General features: G+C 34.4%; 3 protein-coding genes across 3 annotated transcripts; 2 read left to right on the plus strand and 1 right to left on the minus strand.

The window, feature by feature from the left end:
• Window positions 1-2092: 2092 nt before the first annotated feature.
• On the plus strand, window positions 2093-4104 carry LOC119778252 (immunoglobulin lambda-1 light chain-like). Its single transcript, XM_038277404.1, has 4 exons — window positions 2093-2132; window positions 2214-2541; window positions 2835-2872; window positions 3776-4104. Exons 1-4 carry the CDS (start codon window positions 2093-2095, stop codon window positions 4102-4104), a joined length of 735 nt encoding a protein of 244 aa, XP_038133332.1.
• An 8050-nt stretch (window positions 4105-12154) lies between these two features.
• LOC119778294 (tetraspanin-10) lies at window positions 12155-13936 on the plus strand. The gene is made up of 3 exons (XM_038277460.1): window positions 12155-12308; window positions 12394-12980; window positions 13068-13936. Exons 1-3 carry the CDS (start codon window positions 12219-12221, stop codon window positions 13372-13374), a joined length of 984 nt encoding a protein of 327 aa, XP_038133388.1. The 5' UTR covers window positions 12155-12218; the 3' UTR covers window positions 13375-13936.
• A 937-nt stretch (window positions 13937-14873) lies between these two features.
• On the minus strand, window positions 14874-16471 carry pde6ga (phosphodiesterase 6G, cGMP-specific, rod, gamma, paralog a). Its single transcript, XM_038277461.1, has 4 exons — window positions 16356-16471; window positions 15326-15496; window positions 15205-15245; window positions 14874-15120 (listed from the first exon to the last, which is right to left on the minus strand). Exons 2-4 carry the CDS (start codon window positions 15478-15480, stop codon window positions 15044-15046), a joined length of 273 nt encoding a protein of 90 aa, XP_038133389.1. The 5' UTR covers window positions 15481-15496; window positions 16356-16471; the 3' UTR covers window positions 14874-15043.

Raw genomic sequence — 16471 nt, forward strand, 5'->3', positions numbered from 1 at the left:
CATATTTGATACGTATTATCGGTAGTCTTATTCTGTATTGTTATCCTGACAGCAACTGATGGCCTGTCAAGGTTGTACTTTCCCTCAGAACCAGAAAAAAACTGACATTGACATCATAGAGCCCTGTAATCCTGAAAATGATCAAAGGGACTAAAATCAAAGATTAACCTTCTATCAAAACTATAGTAAAATGGAATAAGTCTAGGAAGACATACTCTTTTTTTCAGTTTTAATATTAGATGCCCCCTGCTTGCAAGAAATCTTTGTCTAAAAGAGAAATATTCCACAGAGAGAAATGTACAAAAATATAGGTATGTTTCTTTTTTGCCTTTATCGGCCTCTGTAAATAGCAAGAGAGCTCAAATTTATATTGTCCTCAGTACTATTTAAATGTCATCAGTGATTTTCCATCAATGCTGAAAAAAAATGTTACATCTGTAGACCAATCTTCTTAAAAATATCTAAAAGATGACTTTTCAAATTAAAGATACAGATATGTCAGCATCACTTCTTACAAAAAAGAATTCCTTCTGCAGTAGTATTTTTTTTTTTATATATATATATTGGGTTATAGAACAAGTGCCATGCTTACAGTAAATAGGAAACTTACTTTCTGTTTCACAGTAACTAAAGACAGTTTAACAATCAAATCTCAGATACAGGCACGTGCAGAGGGGGGGGGCTAAGGCTGTTGTTCTTGTGCTATGAGCTAGCTGCTAGCTAATGACTTTGCTAGCAAAGCAAGATAACTAAAAAGCTTCCCTGTGTCGTTAATGATAGTAGGACATTCTTCAGTATTACTTATGCAGTAGGGGCACATCGCCCCTCAAAAACCTATCATCTCCATAATGGATATATGTCTGATTTTCTAATTTCCTTTGCTGCATGATGTACATTGCATTTATTCTAGCGTTAGGTAAATGTATCTTAAAGGAGAACTCATCTAGAACTACCATGATAGATATAATGTATGAAGCTGGTGAAAACAAAACTGCGCAGCTTATGCAAGGAGGATCGGTTGTCAGACCTTCTTTTGTTGGCAATCGAAAAGGATGTGCCAATCATTCACAGTGAGGTTAACATTTTTAAAGACATGGCTAACAGAAAACTGCTGCTGTGAACAAAAGAGAACAAAAATAGCAAAAATGCTTAAAAGTTGGAAATTTGTTTTTAAACAGTTAAATCACCATGACGGAAAATACGTTTTTGGATCATAATCTTGGATTTAGTTTGGGGGGAAAAAGAAAGGCAAGAGACTGAAATAAATAAGACATTGACCTTCACTCAACACAGAAAAGATGAGACAATGAGGAAAAAAAGAAAAGAGAAACTGACAAGAAAAAACGAAGAGGAAAGATTGAAGAAAATGTATATAGGTACTTACAAAATACACTAAGACACAAACAGAGTAGGCTTTTCTCATGGTGACATGCATTAATAAATGTTTGTTTTGTTCTTTTTTTTCTGCAGTTCCACGTTAAAGTTTGATGCAGCAGCTCTGCTTTTCTGAATGGACCGTCTCCATCTCCACTGTCAGTAAAGCAAACCAGGCAGACATTCTTTTTTATAGATTACAGTACACTAAAAGGTTGCATTGTGCCCTTGTATGCATTTTTAACAGTTTAATTCTGTAAAGACAAAATATGTCTGGTGGTCCAGCTCTGATTTACATCTTTGGCTAAATTGCAGGTTTGAATATTGTAATACTTTCCTATAACAAAATAGACCTGCAGAAAGAAATTACTAATAAAATATTTTACATATGCATAGTTCTATGTTCTATGTAGAGATTTCCCTTAGCTTTGATTGTATGTCTCACAATTTTGTAATTTATCATTGTTCATTAAACTCTGAAAGCTATGTGACTTTGTTAATATTCTGTCCTAAAATGCGATAAGATGTGCCCTTTTTTTTTTTTGAGCACCTGCCCCTTTAGTGGTCTCTGCACGGCCCTGCTCAGATATTAGTCTAATGAATCTCCTCCTCCCTCAATTCTCCTCTACTCAGTGTCTTAAAAGCCTCTGGTTCTCTCCTCTCTTCAGTTCAACTTTCAGCTGGACAGAACCAAACCTTTACTCCATAAACTGACATCATGCTGGGGATCCTCTGCAGTCTCATCACTGCTCTAACATGTAAGATTCTTCTCAGAGACTTTAAGGTGACATTTTCACATGCAAACCTTTTACTCATGCTTTCCCTGCTTCTGTTTCCAGATGTTGATGCAGCGATAACACTGACCCAGATACCTCCTGTTGAGACCGTTTCAACAGGACAACAAGTTGTTTTAAAATGCAACATTCAGAGATATGATGGAAACTATGTCAACTGGTACAAACAAGTTCCTGGTGGAGTTCCTCAATATGTTCTGAGTTTTCACCACTACGATAGTTCACTCTACTTTGGAACAGGATTCTCTTCAGACCGATTCAACTCTAAATCCACCTCAAGCATAGATTATCAGTTTATTATTAAGCAGGCAGAGGCAGGAGACTCTGCTCTTTATTTCTGTCAGACATGGGATGACTCTGCAGATGAAGCTGTATCACAGTGATTCACAGTGTGACAAAAACCAACACAAGATTTAAGCTCTAAAACTAATAAAATATATGAACATTCAACAGTTCACTACACACATTCATTAACAAACAAAATATATTTTACTGTTTAAATATGTCTACAGAGAACAATGTGCGTGTGTGTTTTATAATAAAAGCAAACAGATGAAGAAAATGAGATGTTTTCAATGAAAGTTGGTCTCAGCAGGTTTCAGTTCCACTCCCTGATCAGAGACAATCAGGAGGTTTTTGTACGGCCATGTATACAAACTGAATCACTGTGGTATTCGGCCAAGGAACCAAGCTGATTGTAACAGGTAAGGATCTGTTTTAATTACTTTAAAATACGTTTTTTTTTCTTTCAATTTTATGTTTAATTTTAACAGGATTCATTTTACTTTTTTTCTCCAAAGATTGAAGGTACATATTTTAATCTTTTTTCCAATTGTGTTTTGCTCTGATCAAAAATCCAGATCTACTGTAACTGATGAAATGGAGTTTTGTAAAATTGTTACCAAAATTCATCGTATTCTATGAAAACATCTTTTACAAATTGCTATTTTCTCTGAACATATTGCAAAAAAAACCCATCTGAAATTCTGAAATTATTGTGTTTCTTTTGGCAAGTTTAATGAAGAGTTTCAGAAAAACTAAGCAAGTAGTTTCTATACAATCTGCTCTTTATTTCATTGTTAAAAGTGCAATATCAAACAGGATCCAATTATGATTCTTTTGTTGATAAAATGAAGCTAATATTAAACTGTATACATTTTTAGAACATCTTAAATAAAATAAAAAAACACCTGACCAAGTTTTAAAAATCATGTGGAAAAAAATATTCTACAAACTAATATTTCATAACAAAAATAGGATGTAAATGAATATAATTTTCTTCATAAATAATTCAGGTTTTTATATCTTTCTTAGTGATGCCATGTTTATTTTTTGTGTTATAATCCATAACTGACTAGAGAATAAATTTGAACAAATCTTCAATATCCATTATATTTCTGACAGATCAAATATATTAAGCTCATACATTTTGGTAGAATAACAGAAAATGCTAAACAGCTTCAGCGTCATTATGTTTTGTTTTTTTTTCTTTAATTAGAAATTAAGAATGTTGGGTTTTAAAATATGATCCATGTTTTAATTCAACCAACTGATTTTTTTTTTTGACATAAATGTGTTATTTGATAATGTCCTCCATGTCCTTCCAGACTCCAGTCTCCCTCCTCCTGTCCTGACTGTCTTCCCTCCATCCAGTGCTGAGCTGCAGTCCAACAAAGCCACTCTGCTCTGTCTGTCCAGTCAGTCTGCGCCTTTTGCAGATGTGAGCTGGTTGGTTGGTGGGAGTCCAGTGACCAGTGGGATCTCTACCAGCACTGCTGTTCAGAGACCAGACCAGACTTTCCACATCAGCAGTTCTCTGTCCATCCAGACATCAGACTGGAACATGATTAATGTTTATACCTGTAAAGTGTCTTTGGGCTCCCAGACTGCAGAGAAAACCATCAACAAGTCAGGATGTCCTGCTAAAGAACAGTAGAGGACCACAATCATCTAGAATCTGCTTCTTTATTTTTATGCTTCTAACCAGATTTCAAAAAACAATAACACAAAAAACATACTCTGTTTGAATGTGTTTTTAATTATTATTGTTGCGTTTGCTTTTCTCTGTTAATAAAAAAAATATAGATATTGCAAATATAGATTGATGTGTATTTCTCTATATATTAACAAGAGCAGTTGTGCCTCATTACATATTGCCTGTGATATAATCATTGTAAAATAAAAGGGTCTGCATTCATCAAGTGTAATCATGTATTTCTATTTTCTGCATGTTCAAACTTTATTCTTTCATACAATTTAAAATAAGAAATATTTAGATACAAAATAGAAGATAAGAATAGTGTATTTTAAAGTTGTTAAAAGTCTGTTAAAAAGGAAAACAGTTCATTTTTATCATTCAGTAAAGCATAGCTTTTTCTTCTCTCCACCAATCCTTCAACAGCATGCGTACATTTGAAGACCTCTTCTGCTTCTATTCTTCTTCTATATTAATAATGAAAAAACCCTAAGATATTGTTTTTTTTTTATTGGCAAGTTCAAGCTTAATGAATCATAAGTTCACATTAAAATAGAGCAGGCTGTTAAAGAAACGTTTGAAACTAACAAATAATTGCCCTTATCACAAGTGATATGAACACATATTATTTATGAACATTACATTAAAACTTTATCCAAAGAGAGTTTATTTTAACTGAATTATTAATGCTTCATTAATTGTAAGAAGTAAAAACCGTTTGCAGGTCCCAAGACAGTCCAAAATGGAGCTCCTCATTTACATGAATGTATAAATATAGAGTAAAGGTCTGCAGCTGCATCCTGTGAGAACAGAGCGGGAGATGTAGATAGGACTGAAAATCAGTTTCATTGGTTTTCATGATTATTTTTTTTTTTTTTTTTTTTATGGTAGCCTAAATTAAGTGTTGTTTCTGTCTGAGGTATAGAAAATAATAAATAAAATTTAAATTATTAATGCAGTGAAGTTCCATTTAAATATTTATCTCCTTAAGTTAAAAAAATGTCGATTCATCAGCTGCTTTGGAATTCATCCTTAACAACAATTTAAATCAATAATGTATAAGGTGTTTGACCTGTTTAAAAGAAAACAAAATGTGTAAATAATTAAAATCAGAACTTTTTTCTACCAAATGAAAAGAAAATACTATGACAAATGTATGCGTGTAATTCTTTAGGAGGGAAGCTGTACCAGAATACAGCAGTTTGCTTTATCCAGCCCAAAATGGTAGAATAAAAAAAAAATGGAATTTAGGTCTTTTTGATTTTTTGTTTTAAGAGAAAGAAGTGCTGAAAAACAAAAATACATTGTAATGCTCTAAATGCTAGTCAGTTCCTAAAGGAATAGCGTTACAGTGCAAAAACCTTGATGGTTTCTGGTATTTGAAAGTGAGAAACGCCTGAAAAAGAGATAAAGAAGTGAAACTTGGTTTTCTTTTTTAATCCTCAGTCAGCGAAGTGTCACGTCTCTTCTCTGTAGCTCTTCTTTTAATGGACACCTTTGCAGGCTTCTTGGTAATGAATGAAACTCCCTAAAATGAATTATTAAAAAGCCCAAACAAGTTGGAAGTTTCTACTCAATGCTTGGAAGAATTGGCATTCTGTGTTTGGCAGCTAAATATTTAACTTTATTGCAAACTATCATTTTTTTCTTTCTTTAACATAACTTGGACACAGAAAAACCTTTAGTTTTCTATTTATTTATTTATTTTTTTGTGAATCAATCCTTTATAAAAACCTTTTAAAAATGAGAACAGATCATTCTGAATTCTCATCCTTTACCAGTGAAGCATCACCTGTCTTTATCTCCCTCTCTGTCATCACAGGATGCAGCTGCAGACTTCCTTTCTATTTGATATATTCTTATAAATGAGAAAGTTTCATCTTTCTGTGAAGCAGCTAACATGTATTTCTTGGTTTAGCCATCATCAATCACTTAGTTTAAAGCAAACCCTTATTTGTTGGTGAAAGATAAGAGGAGGTTATAATGGAAGTGTCTAACATGATGCTGGCATGTAAATAAATAATTACCATGAGTGTTACACATATTTTTTTATTTAATTTTTGAATTTCAATTATTTCTTTCATAAATTAGCTTTAATGTCAACTTATGACTTATAATTTATTCAGGTCTGATTTTGTATCTTAGGAACTGTCTTTTCTGAAACCTGACTTCATCTTTTACATAGAAAAAACTGCAGATTAGGGAGAAAAAAACTGAAATAAAAAGGAAAATCATTCATTTGTTAAAGATTTTCTTTTGCTCGATAAAAACACTAAATGAATACCAAAGTCAGACCGATCTCCAGGCCAGGGGCACGCCATGAGGTGAAGATGCAGCAGTTTGATGTGGAATGTCGGATGTACAATCTCCCCGGAGTAAGCGGCACTTCTCTCACTGTCAATCCGATTCAGGAGCTCAGACTTCAGCCAGCCGTGGTTCACTTGGGGTCCATCAACAAATTTTCAAAACCAAACACTCATGATAAACAAAAATAAATATATGCCTAGTATTGTGACCAACTAAATCATGCTACTAGATTGCGTGAATTAGGAATATACATTTTATTTGATTATCAACTCTTATTATATATTTTATTTATTTATTGGCAAAATATATTGCTTTTCTTCAAAAGCTTCTTGGCTATGTGACCCACTCACTCAACATCTTTGTCAAAGTCTTCTATTAGATAGGACAGCTGAGGCACATCCTTTTATCCATTTGAAGTTTTTTTCATATTTACATTTTTTTAAATAAATTAATTTTAAATATAAAAAAAATGTTTATCTTCCATAGCTATGCGACCCACTAATTGAAAATCTTTGTCAAATTGCTCTACCAGATGGGACAGATAAAGCACACCCGTAATGCTATTGAAAAAAGTAAAATTTATCTTATTTGTAGATACAAAATAAAAAATAATTTTATATATAACCAGTGGTTTATATATATATATTTTAAAAACATTCAACTGTATTAACATTGATTTAATAAAACAATAACCCCAAAAGTCGAAATGTTAAAAATTGCATTTGTTTACTTTTATATATATATGTTAATATTCATAATTAGTTTTTTTTTTTTTTGGTTCACTTATTTTGCATTATTGTTTGTCCCTCTGTGGTATTTTTAGTTGCTGCTAATTTCTTTGAATCGGCACTACAAAAAAAGGATAAAAGTAAGTAAACAAACATAATAACACTGTTACACTATCAACTCATTTTTATTATCTTGCTTTACAAGCTAAAATATGAAAGTGAGGCAGCAGGAACACCACTTAAAAAGGAATCTTAATTGAATTTGGTATGAAAAGCTCAAATCTGAAGTATTTCTTTAAAAAATTGTTTTTTTTTTTTTTGTGTATGATTGCACTGTTGAGCACCACATCATTTGCCATTGCAGGTTTTTAATTATTGTTAAAGGAGAAACATTGAGCACAAACCAATGACAGTTCTAAATACTGAGTACAGAATAAAAATGTAGAACAAACTTAAATGTAAACTGTGTTAAAATGTTGTGTCCTTTTCCAAATAAATGTAATTTTAACACAGATCATTTTTATTAAAAGCTGCCTTACAGGAACATGTTTATCATTATTCACCTCTTGTGTGATGCACTGAACTCCCTTTCTTGGATATAGGACACATGGGCTTAATGCTCTTCACTTGCTGTTATAAGTATAAACATTTGCAGATGTTTGGTTTTGCTTCGCCTGCATGCATAGTTTGATGCTTATATTCTGTGTTTAAGAAATGCAGATTTCTAATTACTGATCACATGCACATGATGCATCCTTTGTGTTTATATTCTAACAAATTACAGGAAATGCAAGTGATTAATAAAGTAATTCTGAATCTTAAAAAGAAACAGAATAACAAAAAACTGGGAGAATGGTGCCATCTTGTGGGAGAATATAAAAAAGGAAACATATAAATTATATGATTCAAATATCATGTCATTAGTGATTAACCAAGAATAGCTTATGATATGTAATTCCTCTAGCTATAATGATATAGAAAATGTTGGAATTGTCTCTATGTGCCTCTTCTCCTGGCTCTGACCAATGTCTGCTGACTGATGATCCTCCTATCAGGAGCCCTCCTCTGTGCACCCAGTGGAGACTTCAGACCAAAGCTGGGAGGAATCCTTAACATCGGCCGCTTAGGTACAGTGAACCTTCCCTCTTTCAGCTCATCCACAAAAGCCTCCAGTCCATCAAACTTAAAGGTGAGCTTCCCCAGCTCATCTTTTAGAGAGTTAAACTGCTGGTAGAGATCTCCCACAGCCTCAGACAGAGGCTGAATCCTAAAACCACACACAGACACATCATAATTAAAATCATCTTACCATTTCAATAAGGTTTATAAAAAAATTGGCTCTGCAACACCTTAAACGACACAGGGAAATAAGAAAACAGAAACAGACTGTAAATCATAACATGTTGTTAAGCAGAAACAGATGCACAATCAGCAGAAACTCTGTAATCACAGAGCAAAGACCAAACGTCTCTTTAGATAATAATAATTCAAAAAGAAGTTGTGCTAAATGGATCTTAAATTCATGGCAGTTGATCTACAACTTTTACTTAACGATAATCACAAGTCATTTAGTCAGTTATAATCCCGGTCTCTGGAGAAATGACTTGGAGAGTTTTAGAAACATCAGATTTAGCTGAACATGTGGCTGAAACATTTCCCTAATTTCCTTTGGCTCAGTCACGGCAGTGAGATCATTTAAAAACCAGGGACATGTTACATAATCTTCAAATGTTGTAAGACGACCAGCAACGTGTTGACTGTCTTTATGGATGGTTCTCATTTCCTACAGGCTTCAGACCTGATCTATTAGAGCTTGTAGCATCACTACAGAGGTAGAGAGGGATTCACCTGGTGTATTCAGGAAGAACAGAGGCATGGTCATTGATTAGTAGCTGTTTCACTTGGGTTACGATAGCAAACTTCCAGTTATCCAGTACCTGGGTGAGGTTGGAGCAGGTCTTACTGCTGGTGTGTTCTTCTGAACACATAAACACATGTTAATGTGTGGATTTAAGGCATTTTAAACATTAATGACAGAAACACAAGGTTATTCCAGACCTTCAGGATCCCATCGGGAGGTTTCCTGTTTCCATCTCTGAGCTCCAGATGCTGACAGCATGCAGAAAAGAGCCAAAACCTTCAGCCCCATTGCTACTTTTTAAAGCAGAAAATACAGACTTAGAAGAAAGAAAAAACACTAACTTCATACATTTTTTATAGAAATAACTTGAAATTAAGCCAATTTCAACGTTGTATTTAAAGGTTAAATCATCAAATACTCTATGCTTGTTTAGCTTTAGAGGCATGAAGGTTAAAATAATTTGTTTCTATTTGAGTTTTACCTTGGTGATGTAGATCCAAAGGTCTATAAAAGTTAAATCAGCCAAAGACGGGGTAAAATCATTCAGGAATGACACAAATAAAATATAAGCTCTCTTCTGACTGCCTCCAATCTCTCTGAGCCTTTCCTCCACCTGCTCTTCTCCACGTCAGTGATGAAGGGCGGTGACACAATCTAATATTTTAGCATGTGTTCCCATAGCTAGATTAAAAATTTTTTTTACATGGTCTTAAATGGTCCTCTAAATCACTAATATATACATATTGATAGATACATTATCTACTCATCAATCAGCAGAGTCCAGTTTGGTGGCAGCGACGCCCCCTGTGGGCTCTCATCCAGCAGGGGTGTTTGATGTAGCACTATGGCTCCAAGATAACATTCTTACAGTCTACTGTAATCCAATCTGTTAACCATCTGGGCTGACAGCACCAGCCAAAATTAGTCTGTGTAGCAGCCAGAGGTTATCGAAACCTACTGACTCAAACGCCCTGAAGAGAATGTGGGAAATGAAAAATGATTATTGATTTCAGCAGAAAGTCAGTTTAAAGGTTCCATTCATCTTTAAGAGAGAATTAAAGGGGAATGAATCAACGTTGAAGAACTTTTCTCATCAATAAATTGCTTCTATTGCTTATTGAAGCAAGCTGCTGGCTGATTTATTCCATGAGTTGATTTAGTTTGACATTTTATATGAAAATATAAGGATGACATTTAGTTTGACAGGAGAAGAGGAACCTTTATCCATCCATACAAATTCAAGATTATGTAGATGGTGATCTTTTTATTTTTTAAGCTTTTGTTCTTCTAAGCCTAAAGCCTAAATGGCCTAGAAGGTTCCATGTGGAGAATTTAAGCAGGACTCAAGAGGTAGGAAAATATATATCAGTTGAACAAGTTTTCTTTTTTGTATTTAAAATGTTTGCTACTTTGCAGAAAATAAAGTCTGTTTCATACAAATATTCAAAAGTATTGAATATTTCAAAACTCCTTCAAATGATCATTCGTTACTAGATCTGTGGAAATCACTGAAATCTGCAGACAGTTGATGTGATAAATGAATTCAGAAGATTAAATCTGCTAAAAAGGTGTTGAACCGACAGCAGTCTGGATTATTGTACCAATATTAAACCCTCAGACAGGTAATCTGCAGCTGCTTAGTGTATGATGTAGGAATATCAGATCATGGGACTAAAATTAACATAGCATAAAAACTTTTATTTTTGGATTATTATCTATTTTAGTCATTAATAATGAATAGGTGCCACCATGTAAAAAAGAAAAAGTATTTATTTACTATTTACTAATATCTAATGGTCCCGTTTAAAGACTCGACTTCTTAAGAACCTCTCTTCAAGCTTTTGCCAACTCTTGACAGGCTGTACTAGAACTGAATTACTCTTCGGGAATTATTCTGGGATAAATATAATTAAAGTGGATTTATAGAGGGTTTGTTCTAATATCCTAAAAAAATGCTCCATCAGTGCAGACATAACCATACATCACAGTTAAACATAAAAAAAAATCTCCCCATTCATCAACTCTGATGTTGTGATTGTTACTGGATTACAATCTTGTGTTACTTTTCCTTTATCACGGTTATATGGATTTAGGATTTGTTTATGCTTCTCTGGCTGTTAAATGTTTAAAACGCCATGTCTGTCTTTCAAATCTAAAAAAAAAAGTACTGGAAGTTTTGTTTTTCATTCCAGCTTCTCTGCTGACAGTAATATAGAAAAAAGGAGAGAAAGCTTTACAAGTGTTTTGAATAAAAAAAGAAAATTCCAGATTTTTCCCTGTGTTGTTTCAGCTTATTAAGGAAAGTAATATCAGAGAAGAGGGAAGAAATCTCAGATACATATCACATAAATCATGTTCTTTTTTGTTCCTTTCATCAAAAATGATATTTTTCCTCTTTTTAAATTTACATTTACAGATAGTTTTATAGGTTAAATTAAGATATTTGTTAGACAGTGAGAGAAAAGTATTTAGTTAGCCACTGATGGTGAAATGAAATGAAATGGTTTGGACCGAAGCAAATGACTTGAATCTGAGCAATATTTTAAGTAAGAAAACTTTCACTGTCAAAGCTGGTGGAGACATACATTACCAGAGCAAGCTCTTATTGCAGAAAAATGTTCTACTTACTATGGAAATATAGTTTGCCTTCCACATCGCAACCATGTACTGATTTGTATTGGTTTATTACATCCACATGAAATACATCTGTTTGTGGTTGCATTAGGCAAAACTATAAGAAACAAATGTAATGGTTATGAATATATTCATATATATGAATAAATCTAAAAATATAAGCTAAATTCAACCACCTGCTGTAAAAGTTACTGTATGACTAGTTTTGTTTTATTACTTCATATAAACTGTTTCCTTGTGTCTTGAAAACACATCTTGTCTCTGACCGTTCCATTTTCTCTGTTCAGGTCATTCATTTTTGTAAAAACCTAACATGAAAAGCTCCTTGTATTTAGGCTCTGATAGCTGTCTAATCCCCTCATTGTGACTCTCACATGATGAAAAAAAGGCCCGGCCTCACAGCCCTCTGACGCTAAACACAGCAGGGTCACTCAGCATCATCACACTGGTTTCTCAGCTGCAGCAAATATTCACGTTTCCTTTCAACTTGAGCTTCTCAGAGGAATTAAAAGCACTGTGTCTGTTGTCTCCTACTGGATGACAATATGCGGCAATATTTACCCATAAAGAACTTTCCATGGCCCTGGTCTAGGAGGGATGATGGGCAGAATGAGTCCAGCCCCCTCATACCAAAGGTAGGTCTTTTAATAATCTTATTTTTTATAAATGCTGTGCTTTTCTCAGCTTTAGCCCTTTTAAAACCTATATTTCTGTCTCAAGTCAGGTGCTGCAAAAGTGGAGGATGAGGAGCTCGGCCATGTTGACAGGGAAATTCCATCAGGGACTCACAGCGTTGAGGATCCTTACATTTCCACAAGAATCCGCCCTCATTACAGTTATTCTTTGATGGATTATTTCCTAAAATACTTACTGTTCCTGTGTAACCTAGTATTCACAGTTCTGGGCCTGGTGGTTATTGGTTTGGGGATCTGGGGGCTTGTCAGCAAAGAATCACTCGCCCAAGAGAAGATTGGAAGTATCGGCACGGATCCAATGCTGATACTTTTGACTCTGGGCTTGCTGCTCACCTTTCTCTGTCTGACTGGCTGTGTTGGTGCCTTAAGAGAGAACTGCTGCTTGCTGAAGCTGTTCTCTTGGATCGTGCTGGTGCTCATCACAATCCAGGTGCTGTTTGTGATCGTGGCTTATAGCATGCAGGACCAAATCGAAGGGTACCTGCGGTCGGGGATATTAGCTGCCATGGCACGCTATCAAGATGATCTGGACCTTCGATTCATCACAGATGAAATCCAGTTGAGTCTGCAGTGCTGTGGGGCGGATACATTCCGGGATTGGGAGATTAACATGTGAGTAAAATGTGAGGTAAACTTATTTTTTATATCAGTCAATCCAGAATTGAGCATCAACTTAAAAAATGTTGCTTTTTTTTATAGGTATTACAACTGCTCAGCTCCAGGAGTGCTGGCTTGTGGTGTCCCTGCAACGTGTTGCTTGGACCCGTTTGAGAACGGCACGGTTTGGAACTCACAGTGTGGCGTTGGAGTCCAGCTCATGGACGAGTTCACTGCTCAAAGCGTGATCTTCTTAGGGGGCTGCCTCGGGGGAATCTCTCGTTGGATTGAGCAGCATGAGGGCCTGATCGGGACCATCGGAGTGGTTGTTGTTGGAGTTCAGATTCTTACTGTGCTGATCACCAGAAGACTGATGGACAGCATCCGCTGGCATAAAGTTAATGTATAATATAAATACATTATGTAGCTAAAAAGAGGCATGGCTGTTTGGTTTGTTTTTATGTTTTGTGATTTGGACTTCATCACTAATAAATTAATTTGCAAAAAAAAATTATATTTTACACTAAGACAATTCATTTCAATACTAATAGATTATAGAAATCTTGCAGGAGGGCATAAAAGAAAGAAAAAAAATTGGAGTTGTTGAGAGCAGCAATGTCCTGTGGGCAAAGTCAATCAAATCAAAGATGAATGTCTTCAGTCATGCATGCTACATTGTTTTGTAGCAGAAAAACAGATCCAGATAGATGAAGCCTCCAACATTTTGTGCAGCATAAAGAAAACATCCCCAGTATGGGATCTTCTAACTATCAAAGTTGGAACCCTTCGACCCTGCCGAGTCATTGTGAAGCGATGTGGTCGTGGAGGAGTTTTGCTTTTCTGTTGCTTTTTTACAGCTTTCTCATTCAGACGCTGTATTAGAATCTGTCTATCTCTTCGTTGACACTCAGGGACTCGCTTTGTTTGGCAAAGCAATGTCTCAAAAAACTATAAATGACAGTCTCAAGGCATCCAGCCATGCAGTTATGTGGCGCAAGATTCTTGTTGAGCTTTAGATTTTACAACTTTTTTGCCTTTGCCATTTAAAATGTGCCAAGCAGACCAGATTAATGGATTCATTTAAACTTTAAGATCAAATATTTGTTTTGCCTCATAGTTTGTTTGTTTTTTCTTTCACTTTTTAAGACTAATTTATAGCATGAATATGATTCACCAGCACAATATGCAAATTAGGACTTCTACTAACGATTAATTTGCTATAGACTAATCTGTCGATAATTTTTTTTTTTTCAGTTATTCAATTAATAATCGAATGCCAAAGGTTCATTAGAGAAGAATTTTTACGAAATTAAACCAGGTGAAACTTAAACTTTTTTCACTTGAGGAGTTCTGGATAGAGCATATTGGCAGACAAAAAGCTATTTTTTTTATCTTAAATACAAAACTGTTATATGTTTTTTTTACGATTTTGATACAATTACTGCTCTGAGTGCATTGCTCTGTCACCTAAAGACATGTTTTAGTCTCTATAATACAGTTAGCGATTAATCACTTATTAAATTAGTTGACAGTTATTTCAATAATCGATTAATCCGATTGTTTCAGCCCTAATACAAATATTCCAAATTTTATCACTAATTATATAGCCTCTGATTGCATAAGCAGAGTTTCAAAACTTAATGTAAAACAGTCTAACATCAATGTGTTTTATCAATAGATTTAATTATTCTAAGTGTTTAGGCAAACGAAACTACATAACATTACAAAAAAATATCTTAGATTTGACTTTTTATGACATTGTGACAATAAGAAAACAAACCTGATCAATGTTTTAAAAAGTTTAAGCTTTATTTTGAGTTCAGTACAAAAAAACATTGTGCTGGTATAATGCAAGAACAGCAATAGAGTTTAAGGGTGTAGAAATGGCAGCTTGAAAGTCTCATTTGACACACACAAAAAAACACCAAAATATGCAGACACATATTACATGATGTCCTAATATAATTCTAACATTTGCCTTTCAGAAGTAGCAAAAAAATATTACTTTGATTAATTTCTAAATATCCTTTTTACAATAGTTTCCTTTGAGAGAGGAAAGGTGTTTATATGTTGAAGACTCAAATGATGCCGTACTGAGCGAGCTCATGTAGCTCTAGATGGCTGTACGCCTCCCAGGGGCAGATCACAGTGATATCTGAAAGGGAATTAGTTACGATAAATTAAAGCAATAAAAACAGGCGGTCGTTAAATATGAGTAAAAAGCTTTTATTGTGCTCACCAGTGCCAAGTCCCTCCATTCCTGGAATATCTTCTCCAAAGCTGGTGATAATCAGAATTGCATTAGTTTTATTTGGTTACCATCAACATTTGTAAACAAATATGAGAATAAGAGGTCTTACCCAATAACTCCTCTCTTGGGGGGTTTGCTCTTGAATTGACGAGTGTTTCTCTGTTTGAACTTGGGTGGGGCCTTCCGTGGGGAACCAGGAGCTGTGGCTCTGAGGGGGGCTTTGCCACCAGTCTTTGCGTCTGGTTTGCCTATGTCCAGATTCATGCCTCTGTTACTTGAACTGATTTGGGAGAGATGCAATATCACCCAAAGGAAATAACAATGGAGAAAGAAAACAATAGATAAACATCTCTATAGAGCTTATTTGAGCTAGAATTATCCATATTACTTTCCATTTAAAACTGCAAAACAATTAAGGCAATGTACTTATTTGCAGGCTGCAGAGGCTCCTATAATCGGATGGTCCCCCACTTAATATACACTAGATGATAACTAAGATCCCTCATAATCAGATTACTCTGAGGACATGCTGAATTTGCTGCTAAACCCAGATGTAACGACACCTAAAAAAGCAAAAAGTTTTCAGAGAGAAAGTTTTGCGCAAAAAATAGCTTGAAATTGCGGAAATATCACCACTAAAATGTTCCTCTAAGACTTTTCTTGATAAAAAATAATTAATCAAATGTAATCAATACTATGGACCAAAGGAAATAATAAATATGAATCAAGGTAATACAATTCTTAAACCTTATTTACGACATTCTACGTCTACCACATTATCAACCATTACTTGTGTAAAAACTGTTTCAAACAGAACATTTTTGGAGAAAATGTTGTTTTGGGTAAGCAAAATTAATTTTAAAATCTTATGCTTTGAGATGTTTAACATGTTTTACTATAGCATAGAGGAAATTTTCCTTCAGGGGAAAATTGACTGTTAGGAAATCATCTTAATTCTAATTAAATATATTAATGCCACAATATATTAAAAGAAGTACCAGAAAAGTCAAGAAAGTCAACAAATTTACTATTGAAATTACATAATCATACAATTTTGAAGATATATAACATATTAACCAATGTCCAAAAAGAGTGTTGCTCACAAAAAACAGTTAAAAGCTTCAATTTTAAATACTCACCACTTGTGCTCCTATTAATTTTCCCTGTTTATGTCGTAGAAATTTCCCTTTATGCCAAACAGCGACTGCTGCTTCGCTCTGTCCTTTTAAAGAGTTCAGATTCTGATGAGATTAAG

The sequence above is a fragment of the Cyprinodon tularosa genome, unplaced genomic scaffold, assembly GCF_016077235.1.
Source record: "Cyprinodon tularosa strain WSP-4 unplaced genomic scaffold, ASM1607723v1 ctg131, whole genome shotgun sequence".
NCBI classification, from domain to species: domain Eukaryota; kingdom Metazoa; phylum Chordata; class Actinopteri; order Cyprinodontiformes; family Cyprinodontidae; genus Cyprinodon; species Cyprinodon tularosa.